Source organism: Cavia porcellus, unplaced genomic scaffold (assembly GCF_034190915.1).
Source record: "Cavia porcellus strain 051 isolate PalLab524CR breed Dunkin Hartley unplaced genomic scaffold, mCavPor4.1 scaffold_31, whole genome shotgun sequence".
NCBI lineage: Eukaryota > Metazoa > Chordata > Mammalia > Rodentia > Caviidae > Cavia > Cavia porcellus.
Window position 1 is genome coordinate 10,899,613 of NW_026947514.1, and position 15,033 is coordinate 10,914,645.

The window sequence follows — 15,033 nt, forward strand, 5'->3', positions numbered from 1 at the left end:
TAGATTCTATGACCTAGGATGTGTTCTATTTTGGAGAGTGTCCTATGTGCTGCTGAGAAGAATATGTATTTTGGTGTTATGGAGTGGAACACTCTATAGATGTGTGCTAAGTCTATGTACTTGGAAGTTTGGTTCAATTATAATATTTCATTGTTGATGTTTTGAGATCCTCCAATAAAACTGTTTTAGTATATTTGATTTTTCATGTCAGTTAATATTTGTTTTATATAGTTGAGTGCACTAGTATTTGTTACATATATGTTTATGATTATTATCTCTTCCTCTTGAATTGTTCTCTTTACAAGGATGTATGACCTTCTTTGACTCTTAATCAGTCTTAGCTTTTGAAATCCACTCTGTCTGCAAATAGAAAAGTACCTCTGCTTTTTTCTGGGTTCCTGTTGCATGGAATATTGTTTTCCAATCTTTGACTTTCAGCTTATGAATTCCTTTTTGGATTTAATGTGTTTCTTGTATGGAGTATATTGTTGGATCTTGCTTCTTGATCCATTATGTCAGTCTATTTCTTTTGATTGGTAAATTGAGACAATTAACAATGATAGTTATAACAGATATGTACTGACTCATCCATATCATGTTGTTTTCCCATTGTTGGCTCCCTCTCCCTGCCTCCCCATTTAAACATTTGCCTTGTCTGGTGGATTCATTCTGTTGGGGTTGATGGAGTGGTGGTAGTCCTTATTATCCCTTTATAGAGTATCTTTCACAACATTTTAGAGTGTTAGTTTGGTTTTCATGAATTTTCTCAGGTGTTTTTTGTTATTGAAGTATCTTATTTCTCCATCAATTTCAAAAGATATATTTGTGGGGTACATCAATATAGGTTGGAGGTTGTTTTCTTTTAGGACTTGAAATACTTTAAGCACTCTTTTACTTAACAATTTGTATTGAAAAGTCAGCTAGGGGCTGGGGATTTAGCTCAGCGGCATAAGCACCTGCCTTACAAGCAGACAGTTGTGAGTTCAATCCCTGGTACCGATAAAAACGAAAAAGACCAAAAAAAAAAAAAAGTCAGCTGTCATTTTGATGGGTTTTCCTTTATAAGTGATTTGTTTCTTTTCTCTAACAGTTTTTAATATTGTGTTCTTATGTTGCATTTCTGGAATGTTGTCTATTACATACAAACAAAACTAGATGTTTTTTGGTCATCCTGTTGAATTTTAATATACCTCACTTACTTGTATGTCAAATTATTTTTCCTTTCCAGGCAAGTTTTCTGCCATGATGTCTGTGAACATGTTTTTTTTGTATCAGTTGTACTATCTCCTGCTTTTTTATTGACTCCAATCAATATGATGTTATTTTTATTTCCATCATCTAACTGCTGCTGGATTTATTTCTTGTAGCCCCTTGCTATTTTTAAGAAATCTTTCTTTTTGTGATTGCTGACTGCAAGCCTATCTTCTATATTTGAGATTCTGCCCTCATATTGGTTTATTCTGCTATAGATACTTTCAATGGAATTTTTATTCTCCTGGATATTTGCTTGAATCTATTTTATGAATTCCATTTCCTTCCTATGTTGGACTTTTAAGGTTTTCATCATTTTCCTCAGCTCCTCTAATTTTTTAAATCTGCATCTACTCTAGAGTCAATAAGCATGTTTTTCTTTGTCATTACTATCTCTGTAGTTATATGAGAAAATATTTTGGATTTGATTTTTTCTAGAGCCTTGTCCATTTGCTTTGTTGTTAGCACTTCAGAGAGGCCAAGGAGGGGTGACTTTTTGATTGTCTCACTTCATTGCCCTTTGAGTTTTCCTTAGATGAACTTGATGTCTGGGGTTGCATCTTAAGTGTCTTTTCATTTTCTAATTATTAAAAAATTTAATTCCTTGGTGGATGCTTTTAAATTGCCTGTTGTGTGTTGCTTTATTGCTAATATTTAGAATACTTAGGAAAGGACTACATTCTCAGAGGCATCTTCCAAGTGTAACTGGCTTCTGGATTTTGAATCCATTGCAAGATCCAACCTCTTCAATTTAATCAAGATTTTAAAAGTTGCTGTCTACTTGGCCCACACCCTGGTTCTTCAGCACTGGCCCACGAGATTTTCTATGACGGTCAGGCAATCTCAGTCTGGGTATACCAGTAAGAACAGCTGGTTAGAAAAATTATGTCTCTTTGGCAAAAGTGTTATAATTAGCAATAACAATAGTATGAAACATAGCCTAGAAAATGACAAACTGAGGTAACTATTAATTTGCCACTTTTATAATCATATGATCTAGATTTTGTGGTTATGTAACAAAATGTAAAACAAACCAGGAAATTGTGTGCAATAAATAAGCCCTCAATATGCCAATGTTACCCTCAGTGGAGAAAATTTAAATAGATTAAGGGAAAAAAATAGAGAAATAGAAGAAGAAGAAGAGATTAGAAGTAAGGTGGAGGACAAATGAGGATCACAGAAACTGAGAAACTGGCACTGAAGACAGAAGGGAAAGTGAGAAGAAAGTAATAGAAAGAAAAACAAAACAGAAGGACTAGAAAGAAACTAGAAACCATGTTCACATTTATATAAAAAAAGATCAAACAATGATGAGAAAAAAATCCAACCAACCAACTAAACAATAAACAAAACTCCCTCAAAACAAAACAAAGCAAAGCAAAACAAGACAAGACAAAAAACAAGAGAGAGGAAAAAATATCCCTTTCAAGATGTGTCTCCTTTGTCACTAGTAGATAATGTGTGGAGATGGAGTCCAGATATGTGTGTATTTATTCCAGCAAGCCAGCAGTTGCGGTAGTAAGATAATCTCAGCGATACTGCACCTATACTTCCCCTGAAGTTCAGAGTAGTTTCTGGCTGTGAAGCTGGAATCAGACTTGTTTAGTCTGCAGCAATCACAGCACCTTCTGCAGGCCTGAATTGAGCTAGAAGTCATTATATGAAGCCAGCAGTTGATCCGAGGTAAGCTCAGTTGACCCCATTCCAAGATATCTCCCAGCCAGTTTCCCTCTTCTGTGGGATGGCCAAGTTCACGCCACTCACCAGCCAGTACAGTCTACCGTGTCCACTGCTCTGTTGCACTGCTGCATCTCTCCGTGGAGGCCTCTGAGGTTGCTAGTAGTCACTGTGTGTCCACAAGTTGAAACACTCCTCCCAGTCAGTGAGTCTTGACTCAGGGAGAAGGTGCTGCCTGCCTTCTCCTCCTTCTTTGAAATTTCTGTCTTTGTTTTCCTTGCGGGATTCAGTTCTCATTTCAGATCCTTTGAGTCCAGGGGACTCACTTCTCTCCTTCTTGTCTTCCTCACATTGCTATATTCCACTCTTTGGATGCTCACTCTCAGAGAGGCTCCTTCTCTGTTGCTTACCCCTCTGCTATCTTCCCAGATGTCTTCTAACTTACCTTTTAATGTCCAACTACTGCCAAAATATTACTGCCTCTCAAGTTTTCTCCTACTTCATGCTGTTGTCTTCTTATGAAGATCATTATTCCTAGCTAGGCATGGCGGTACATACTTATAATTCCAGTACTTCAAAGCTGAGGCAGGAGGATTGCTATGAGTTCAAGGCCAGTCTGTCTACATAAATGAATTCAAGGCCAGCCTACACTACCTAAAGAGACCCTGTCTAAAAAAATCTTTATTCTTTCACCCAGTATTCATCATGTTTGGTAATAATTCTATTCTACTTATAGTTAGATTTTTAGGGTTTTTTTGGTTGTTATTTATCCTTCTGTTTACTATCAAGTTCAAAGGCTAGGTTTTATTTTTGAATTAATAAGTCTCTTCATTCTTTTTTCCCATCTTGTGGACATGCTTTGTATTTAGTGAATATTGAATAAAAATTTACTGACTTGAGTTGAATACCTGGCATAAAATTTGGGCAGTTGCAGAAAATAGAGATTCAATGTTTAAACTAAACAATATATATAGGATCTATTCTATAGGTACAGATCATCTGTGGTGTATGTGTGTTTCTGTTTGTGTGTGTGTGTGTGTGTGTGTGTGTGTGTGTGTGTGTGTGTGTTATTGGAGACTGAACCTCAGGCATTGTATATTCTAAGCAAGTGCTCTACTACTAAGCTTAGTTCACCAAATACATTTCTGTGCCATGTAAAGATGTGACCCTATCAGTCCTTTATGTTATAAAGAGTTCTAAGTTAAGCAATAATAATTTTCACATTGACAGAGTAAAGGAATCGTTTTTTGGAATTGAGAATTTTAACTTGGTATTCCCAGAGAGATCTCAGATCATTCTCATTTTAGGAAAGCTAGTCTTTCTATAGATAGCAGGTGCTGCCTCAGACACTGAAGGAGCATGGCATTGAGCTTCTATCCTTCCAGAGTTAGGAGCAGTTCCACTTTGAGATTCTGTGGACTGGCTTTGACAGAGCCATGATGCCAGTGCTGCAACTGAAGGTTTAAAGCACTGGCCTGACCATTTAGGAACATGGTGGACAATAAAATACCTGAAGTTGACTCATGTGTTAATTAATTGAAAACATTTATAGAGAGAACATGATATACTAGATATTGAAATAAGGAAAACGGAAAGTTCAAAATTAACTTGAGTTTTTTTGCTGTAAAACTGTGAGGATGATTGTGATGATAGAACATATGTAAAGTTAAATGTGTTTAGTTTAATAGTTTGCTTTTGGAAGAAATGTTATATATTAAATGTATTTTTCTGAGTTTTAAAGTTTACATGTTTTGTTTTGGGGGGGTATGTGCCTTTTCCCCCCAGGTATTATCGGAATTAGATATCACGGTTCCACTTCAGCTCTTAATAAGTATGTTTTCTGATGGAGTTAATTCTGTCAAAGAATTGGCAAATCAAAGAAAATCAAGAGTCAGTGAACTGTCAGGGAACCTTGCAGCCCGAAGGGTAATTATTGCCTCTTCTTGTTTTATAAAAATGTTGAAAACCCTTGTCACTTGTACCAGGCATAAAAGTAGTGTTATAAAATCTCCCTGAAAACACTTTTGCATCACGTCTCATTCCATTAATCTTTTAATTACTTCAAGTAAGAAAAGTGCTAAACCTGGTAGATTTAATGTAGTGTTTAATTAGTAAGTTGGGTTTTATTTTATCTTAAAATTTTTTTTAGTTCCTACCACAGTGAAAGGAAAAAGAGTAACTTTTCTGTTAATATTAGTTTTTATGGGTGGGGAGAGAAGGGATTGTCTCCTAGTGAATAAGAATTTCTTACCAGCTATGGAGGTGAGGGGTTTTGATAATTTTTTTCCCTGCGATTGTGTTATGGAAAGAATTAAATCATCTGGTAGCAAGTGTAAATGGTGCTGTCACTTGCAACTAATTGAGATTATTTTATTGACCTGTTTGCGCCTTTGTGGATGAGAAACACGTAAATTTGTTGAAATTTTAAAATGGTACTAAAGATTGAACCTTGGGACACTCTATCACTGAATTATATCCCCAGCCCTTTTTACTTTTTGAGACACAGTATTGCTAAGTTGCCCTAGTTGGCTTTGAACTTACAATCCTCTTGCCACAGCTTCCTGAGTAGCTGTGATTACAGCTGTGTGCCAGCATGCCCAGCATATTTCTTTTTGATATTTAGTGTCTTTTTCTTATACATTTGAGTTTTTTTCTATTTTCCCACATTTTTATTACTGTATGTTAGCTATATAGAGTGACGGGTTTAATTTTGCAGATTTGTACATAAACATAACCTACTTTAATTATTTCCCCTATGGAGGACCTGATGGAGTTTCTAGTTGTATGAGACATTCTAAGACCATAAGCAATTTTGGAGAGACTGACTTATACCTGAGAGTTCACAGGGACTGTCCCTGTCCTTGTCAAGCCTCTCCACAAAATTTCCCCCACTGTTCCACCTGACATCTAGCAGCTAGAAAATGTAACATGAAAATGGGATTGTAGTTGGTATTTATTACTTTTTTGAAATCATCACTTCTTTCTCACTTGCTGATAAGAAAAAACTACCAATTACTCAAATTTATTTCTTTCGTCTATAACCGTATGATGACCTTACTTTGTAAAGAACTTTATCTTATGTGAAATGTTTATCCTGAGTGAGATAACAGAATTGAGAGCCCATCAGGGAATAACTTATTATCCTCATTTTATAACTACTTAACCTGATGTTCTTTTAGTGAACTGTAGTGGTTTCCTATAACTACTGCTGTACAGATATTCTGATTCTTAGAGGGTTACTCTTCCTCTTTGTGTTGAAAAATGGTGTTGGTGGAATGTTTTGGTCATTAGATCTTTATGAGAAAAAAATATTTGGGAGTGATACATTGATATATCACTCAGGGACTGATGCAAAATTTTCCTAGATAGTTAAAATGAAGGAACTTTAATGGGAATTCTGTCTTTAGAGTTTTAAGAAAGATTAAAGAAGCAATAAGCTTTGGTGAGGCACCCAGTATCCAGTAACAGTCCAGTAAAAAGCCACTATACCCCAAGGTGAATGGAACAAGGAGAAGAACTCCGGGAGCTGACTAGGGGCTGCAGCTGCAAGGAAGGGCTGGAAGAGAAGCTGTAGAGTGATGGCAGCACACCTAGAGATGTAGCTTTAAAGCTGGAGGAGTGGCAAGAAATACTCCTACCTCCTATGTCTCCAGCCTCACCAGGTCCTCTGGTGGTCATGCCGTCCATTGATTGAAGCCATTTGGAAGCCAGGCAGCAAAGGAGCCTGAGGAAACTCAGGTCCACAGAATCTCTGGACACAAAGTAGGGCAGAGAGGAGGAGTAAAGGCCTGGAGTAGGGTATGGGGAGGGCAAATAGAGAATAGCCAGTACAACAGATTTGACATGTATTGTTTCTCACAATAGTTTAATCATTAACTAGTCATATCATTCAGGGTTTCTGTGTTTCTGATTCTAAAATGTGTCTTACATATTTTGCTTATGTAATTCCTTATGCTTTTAAGTTATGGTAGAGTCAATCTAGTGTATTTTAATTGAAACTGTTTGCTGGAATAAGAAACATAATAATGGAGAGTGCCTTCATCCTTTAGAGTGCTAATGTTTCATTCCCTGACAATTAGTCTGAAAGTTTAGATGATTTTGTTTATTTTTTTATATTTTGAAAGAATCCATAATTTTGGGAGGTACTAGTGCAATTGGGTATATCAAAAGAAACTGAATGACAGCTGAAAATGCCTTCCATAGAAACTTTAACTGTTTTATTCTGACATTTGAGTGTCTGTGTGTTCACCTATCTGTGCTGACATTCTTTCTTGTAGGTGAGTGTTGCCTCTGATCCTGGTCGACGAGGTCAGCATAATATGCTGAGTCCATTTCATAGCCCTTTCCAGAGTCCATTTCGGAGTCCTATGCGTAGTCCATTTCGTAGCCCTTTCAAGAATTTTGGTCATCCAGGAGGAAGGACTATTGACTTTGATTGTGAAGATGATGAAATGAATCTAAATTGTTTCATCCTCATGTTTGATCTTCTCCTGAAGCAGGTAGCTGAAGCATGAGCTTCCTTTAGTTCAGAGGTGAAGAATGAGGGAAGGCATTATATAGTGATTCTTTCCATGTGTTGGGCATCTTCACACTTGCTGAAATTATGCAGCAGCACTCAAGACATTTTGCAAACTCCTTTGGGAATTTCCTAAAGAGTCTGAAAACTACTTGTGTGAATATCTGCAATGATGTTGACATGTGAAAATGGATTTGAATTTTAGAAACATCCTAGCATCATTAGAATTGATTCTGTTGAATAAATTGGATGAACAAACTGGATAATGCTATTGTTGGGAAGAGCAAGGTACAACTCTATAGTGATGGAGCTAATTTTAATATATCTTATAAATGGATTTTCAAGATAATTTTTAAAAGATAAGTTAAAAAAGCTTTGATGAGTACATGTTTTTATAATTTTTATAATTTGAAGCAATTTCAGATTTTCAGAAAAGTTGTAGACTAGTACAAATAATTCCTAAATACTTCTCAGATTCTTTAGATGTTAACATTTACTTCTCTCTCCCTCTGTTTGTTTTTCCATATGCATATGCATGAATTTTCTCAATAAATTGCTTGAGAATAAGTTGCTAATTTCATATCACTTTACCTCTGAATACTTCAGAATGTATTTCCTAAGATATAAAGACAACATTCTTTTACATAACCATAATAGTTATCAAAATCAGGAAACATTGTTAGCTACTTTACAGAAATTATGCATTTAAGGTTGATCATAATAGTATCATCTTTATAGAAAAAGGAAAAGAAATACCCAAAAATCAGTTTTGATTCAGAAACAATCCAGGATCACTCATTACAATTATTTGTTCTGTTTTCTTAGTCTTCTTTAATCCAAGACAATCTCTCGATCTTTATCATTTATGTCCTTGACATTTTAAAAAGAATGTTGTCATTTTGTCGAAGGTGTTTAAATTTAAACTTAGTTGATGTTTCCTTTTGAAGCATCATTAATTTAGGTCATACAATTTTTGGCAGAAAGATCACAATTGTAATGTTATGTCCTCTTAATGCATTATATCAGAAGGCACAAGATATAATAATGTCCCCTTACTAGTGATCACTTAGTTCAGGTGGTTAATGTGATTTTTGCCAACTTTTTTTCCAGAGTCACTATAATCATCCCTCTGTGCTTATAGATTCCACAACCACAGATGCACTAACAAAAGAGGGAAATTTTTTCTTTAATTTGCTTATGTATTAAACTTTTTCTTGTCATTTTCTCAAAACATTGTGATATAGCAATTATATAATATTTACATTGTATTAAGTATTATATGTGGAGATGATTTAAAGTATATTGGAGGATAGGATAAGCACAGGTATATAAAATATTATATAAATGACTTGAGCATCTGTGGATTTTGATATCTTTTTAAGGCTCTAAAGTCAATCTCGTTGCCAGGGATATAGCTCAGCAGTGTAAGCGCCTACCTGAAGTCAATCTCCCACAGATACTGAAGGAAAAGTGTATTCTACTTTTTGTAATTAATAAGTAACTTGTGGGGGAAGAAATTTCCTTTTTCTTATCTTTCTCTAACTAGTTCACTAATTGATAGATTATTGATGCCTGAGTCAATTATTTTATGATGGCTACCAAATGATAATTTTATGGTTCCATCATTTCTTTTCAATTAATTAACTGGTATTCTACTAGAGGGTCAGTTCCTTCTCTCTCCTATTTATGTGTTGATTTATTTATTTGCTTATTCTTACATACCCATTGATTTCTAATTTATTCAGTGGGTTATAATCTGTTGCTATGATAATTTGTTTTGTTGTTCATTATTATTCTATATTTGGCCACTGGGAATCCCTTCAATATGGCCCTGTCTTCCTTTGACATATCATATCTTTCTTTAAACATTTTCTTAATTTATGGCATAATAAAATGTTTGAGGCTCATCTTATGTTTTCATAGCTCCAGCTCCCCATTTTTCCAAAAATCCTGGTTCCTTTTAATGAGTCTGACTTGGATAGTATATGAAGAGCAGCATTTTTTAAATAAGCTACGTCTCACAAAGTTATGAATTTAAAAACACTTCTCTTAAAATACATGGTTTAAAAACACATGATTTTAAAAAAATTCCTATTACTTTGCTTGTGTTCATACTCTTTTTAGAAGAATCTAAGGAAAGTAATATATATTCGTAGCATTAGAACCTGTATTGTCTTTAAATAATTCAGTATTGCTGTCAGTTAGGGAAAATTATCGCCAAGTACTATGCCAATGTAATACTGGATAAAAGGACCAAACTCCTTCTTCTTCTTCTTCTTCTTCTTCTTCTTCTTCTTCTTCTTCTTCTTCTTCTTCTTCTTCTTCTTCTTCTTCTTCTTCTTTTTCTTCTTCTTTTTTCCCCCTTTTTCAATATCTTTCAGATGGAGTTGCAAGATGATGGAATCACGATGGGTTTAGAGCACAACTTGTCAAAGGACATTATTTCTATTATAAACAATGTCTTCCAGGCCCCCTGGGGGGGCTCCCACACCTGCCAAAAGGAGGAAAAAGCAATGGAGTGTAACTTATGTCAGTCTAGTATCCTCTGCTATCAGCTTGCTTGTGAACTCCTGGAGCGATTAGCTCCCAAAGAAGAAAGCCGGCTAGTGGTAAGCAGTTGAAGAAATGAAATGAATGATGTACAGTAGTAAGAGAGACTGCAGTGGCTACTGTAATGGGGCCTTCCTCCAGTATTATCTTAATACTCCATGCTGTTTTTTGTGAGACTGTTTTAAAAGAAAGTTTTCCTGAGTGGTTTTCCCCAACTCAGGCCCTTGGAGGGAGACGAGATGGAGCTACACTATACAGACTTCTCTTAACTGGCCTGAATTAATGTTATAGCAACTTTGTTCACACAGTTTTCATGACTATAGAACATCATTAGCATTCTTGGAAGAATTTTTATCATAAAGTTATTTTACAAAGTGTAGCCATGAATACAATAAAATATAGATTGTATATGGAGACCGCTCTAAGGTAACTTTAGTTTTTAAAACTCATTGACTTTTTATCTGCAATCAAGAAAATCTTTATTTCTTTTTCTGCTTGCTTTCATTTTCTAATTTTCAAGGAAATTGTCTAAAGAGAAACAGCTAAGATATGCCTTAGTCCATGCAATTTCTATTTTCTGTTGAACCTAGTTTTTATCTAAGACATATAGCACAAAATACCCTCATCAGAGGTGGGAAGCATGAGTTATTTGAGCTAGTACTTTCTTTCCCTGTCACCTTCAGTGGTACTGGGAATTGAACCCAGGGTCTCTGAGCTATACTCCCCAGTGCTCCTCTTAAATTTTGAAATAGTGTCTCACTAGATTGCCATGCCTGGGCCCAAACTTGTGATTATCTTGCTTTCAGTCTCCCAGAGCGCTAGAATTGCAAGCGTGTGCCACCTCATCCAGTCCTGTTTTCTCTGCCTCTCTTTTTCATTTTTCTCTGTTTAGTAGAAAAAACTTCTTTGAAAGAGAAGTATACCATTCAAGTAATAAAATATTTCTTCAGTTTCAGCTCATTTATATCATTAGTCCTATTTGTTTCAACATAGCATCCCTATGGATGTTATAGATGTTTAACACAGCCATTGGATACTTACTATAAAACACTCCCATCTTCCCACAGCCCTCACTACCCTGACTCTGGCACCCATCGTCCTCCTGTCTTCTACTATGACTGTGAATGTTTTAGCTTCCACACATAAGTGAGAACTTGTAGTATTTAGCTTTCTGTGCTTGATCTAGCTCATATAGCATAATATCTTCCAGGGTGAATGATGTGCATTTGTTAATATATAATAAAATACAATTTAAAAAACCCATCAAACCAAATCAAAACCAGTCCCAGTAATAATAATGAAAGAACAAAAGCTAAAGTCAGGAAGCTTAGAATCTAATCATGATAATACAGTGTAATGAGCATTGCAATCGAGATTTGAACAAGGTAACTTGGAGTTCAGACAAGGAGCAATGAATCCAGTTTAAGTGTGTGATAGTCAGGGACATCATATTGGAGAAGATGTGATCGGAACTAATACTTGAATTAACTCATTCATCAGAGCAGAGCTCTAATCACCTCTTTCAGAGTGCTGAGATTATGTGTGTCCACCATCTCACTCAGCTTATTTGATCTTTCTTTTAATCAAGTGAATAATTTGCTTTTCTTTTTCTTTTAAGAAAAGGTCTCACTCTGTAGTTTAGGCTTGCTTTGAACTCACTGTGAACTCACTATGTAGCCCAGGCTGACCTCGAATTTACAGTGATCATCTTGCCTCAGCCTCCTGAGAGCTGTTATACTGTGTCATTTTTGACAACATGGTTCTATGAGACAAAGACAGAAACAAACATAACGTGGAGAAATTGGGCCATCAAAACAATCCCTCATGTGCAAATGTGTTTGACATTTGTCATAAGCTCAAAATTAATTTGGAGATGAAGCTAAAGGATTCAGTTTTTTTCTCTCAAATTTTATGGGAGTGATGCCCTTTAATAAAAGAGGATTCTGCTTAGAACATTTAGTCTCCACTTCATTCTCTGGCAACCTTAGCTGTTTTGTCCTCCTGGGACAAGCGGAAGATAAGAGAGTCCATGAGGACAGGAAGAATGGGCCAGTAGTTTGCAATATAACTCCCTGTTGAGAGCAGTACCAAAAATGTGAGTTATCAGGTGAAGGTAGAAGATTCAATATGCAGCAGGCAACTTCTCCCTGTAACAACAACATGAAATTCACTTTATGACTTGACATGGTTATTATTGTTGTTACTGGGCCTAGGAACGTGGGCAGCTTCAGTAAAGCTGTGAAGCTGCCAAAACACTTTTCAGAGCACTGTTAGGGACTGTTTTAGCACTGGGTTTCTTTCTTCCTCCTGTCCTTTATCCCATCAGTCTTTATCTCCTTCTTGCTTTGATCAAGCCGTCATATACTTCTTGAAAAAAATCTTTCCTGGTAAAAGTATTAGCTCTGAGGATAATTTTGAAAGAGGATATATGAAGATGAAATTTTAAAGTACAAAGATAGAAGAATATCCAGAAATTAAATGTTTTAAATGGAAACCATACACAGCGCTTTCTGTTTTTAATATATAAATACAACATATAGTATATATAAATACAGAATGTAATGCTCAGTATATTCACATTGTTGTACAGCTACTCCCCAAGTCTTTTTTACTTTTTAAAATGGAAACTCTAGGGGCCAGGGATATGGCTCAATGGCATAGTGCCTACCTGGTAAGCGCAAGGTTCTGAGTTCAATTTCTAGTACCACACAAGAAAAAAGGAAAAAAAAAAGGAAACTCTATAGGACTATTATATAATAATTCCTCATATTTTTTGCCTCTGTCCCCTGGAAACCAACATTCTACTGATCTGTGGGTTTAACTATAGATACATTACATAAATGATGTTATAGCCTATGTGTCTTTTTGTGACTGGTTTATTTCTCTTAGTGTTATGCCCTCAAAGTTCTTCATTTGATAATATGTCTTTCATTTTTAAGGCTGAATAATATCTCATTTCATGGATGGATCACAGTTTGTTGATCTGTCTCTCTGCTGATGGGCACTAGCACATGTCATAGGCATTTCTTGCTTTCAGAAATTTGACCTGCCCAGCTAACAAGCCTTTACATTTGAATATCTTTGTGAACTCCTCAGTGCCTCCCAAGTAGGTTCAACTGAGTAAGTGGGTAAAAGTCCCATGGTGAGTGGGATACTGATCTTGGGGATTAAAGCAGAGGTAGGAGAGCAGCCGAAGAAGGTTGAACAGTGTTTTCATTATTTCTCCATATTTATTTCAAGTGAAAGCAAATGCTTTAGCAGCAGATCTTGTACCATTAGGGTAACAAGCTCAGGCTCTTCTGAGGTGTGGTCCTTTTGCACTTCTGGCTCAGCACAGGGCTGAATAGTACAGGCTACAATTCATCTTTATTGACCTGACCCAAATTGTTTTTGTTATACAGCCCTCCATGGGCTGCTCATCTGGTTGCTTGTATTGTTGCAGGAGCCCACAGACAGCCTTGAGGATAGCCTCCTTTCTTCTAGACCAGAGTTCACTGTAGGACCTGAAGGAGAGGAGGAGGAAAACCCGGCAGTCAAGCACGGGGAGAACCCAGGCAATCGCACCGTGCCCACAGAACATGCTGGTAGGTGAATGTGAATGAGGAGTAGCATGCAGTGGGCACTTTCCAGTTTGCACAAAGCCTAATGTTCAGATCTCTGATTTCTTAGGTTAGTAATGACTTAGGCAGATTCAGCTGTGTCTTCCTTAGAGTAGATTTGTGCAGCTAAACCTTGTCCCACCAGATTATGAAGTGAATGTATCCATATGGCTCCAGGGAACCCATTTTCTTGAACAGCTCATTACCAAGAAAAATTATTCATATTAGTGTAGACAGTTAACAAGGGGCCTACACGATATACAGAAGTAGCCAGGTGGACAGTGCGCCTCGCCATCCAGCCTAGGGCACAAGCTGCTCAGGAAAGTGAGGTGTACTGTCCAGGGTCCTGGCTAAGTCCTTGTGTGCCCAAGTTGCAGGAGAGTTCTGTTTCTTCTATCCAAAATCACGTTGCTTTGGCAACATACCCAAGTTGCTGTTGAGATTGTCTGCACTCTCCACCTCAGCCTTTCACTGCGATTCCTGCACATCACATAGCTCCTGGATGTCTTATTCAGAGCAAGGTAATTATTGAACAGAATGAACTGCTTTTACACAGATTATAAATATGGTCAATAGCTAGATGTGGTGGGGCATTATAATGCCAGCATTCTGAGGCTGAGGCAGGAGGATCACAAATTTGAACCTCATTTGAGCAATTTAACGATGTAGTAAGACCTTGTCTCAAAAATTTAAAAAGGCCTAGAGATATAGATCAGTGTGAAGGTCTGGGTCCAATCCTAGTACCACAAAAAAAAAAAAAAAAAAAAAAAGTAAAAGAGTACACATGTGAAGTATGACTATCTCAGCTTTCACTGTTTACAATCACTGAAGCTAAAGTTTAAAGAAACACTTGAGATCATCTGGTTTTTTTTTTTTTTTGCAGTATTGGTAATCAAGTCCAGCTATGCTTTATCACTGAGCTACACCCCTAGCCCTTTTATATTTTATTTTGAGACAGGGTCTTCCTGAGTTGCTCAGGCTTGTTCTCAACTTGTGACCCTCTTGTCTCAGCCTCCCAAGTAGCTAGGATAATCAATGATGAACCACTGTGCCTGGTTATTTCGTTAGTGTTTAACATGCACTTCTTGTTATAAAGGCTGTGTGTTGCTTCTTTAGAACTTCCTTCCCTGAAGTTACAGGTGATGGAAAAATGAGGATACATAATAAACCTCCCAGGCTTCTTGCCCAGATTCCACTAGAGTGCTCTGACTTGTTTCATTTTATATGTTGGCATGCTAAGTCAGATGTTGTTTAAACAAAATATCCTTCAAAAAAGAAATCTGGAATCTGCTGATCTAGTTTACCCTTCTTGCTTTGCAGATGAGAAAATAAATCTCAATTGGGTTTAATGACTTGCCTTCAGTCCTGTAGCTTATACGATTTATTTACAGTTTATGTTATTTTCAGAGGTGCTTTCAAAATTATGTGGGAGCATTAGAA

The 15,033-nt window shown here is 36.5% G+C and overlaps 1 protein-coding gene across 10 annotated transcripts in view; it reads left to right on the top strand.

Moving 5' to 3' along the window:
- The window catches only part of Unc79 (unc-79 homolog, NALCN channel complex subunit), a 272,072-nt gene that overhangs the window by 131,128 nt on the left and 125,911 nt on the right, over positions 1-15,033 (top strand). For all 10 annotated transcript variants that reach the window (XM_063241428.1, XM_063241425.1, XM_063241421.1 and 7 more), the window contains 4 exons: positions 4,714-4,854; positions 7,206-7,427; positions 9,826-10,053; positions 13,437-13,578. In XM_063241428.1, coding sequence (XP_063097498.1) covers positions 4,714-4,854; positions 7,206-7,427; positions 9,826-10,053; positions 13,437-13,578 — 733 coding nt within the window. The remainder of the gene's footprint in view (positions 1-4,713; positions 4,855-7,205; positions 7,428-9,825; positions 10,054-13,436; positions 13,579-15,033) is intronic.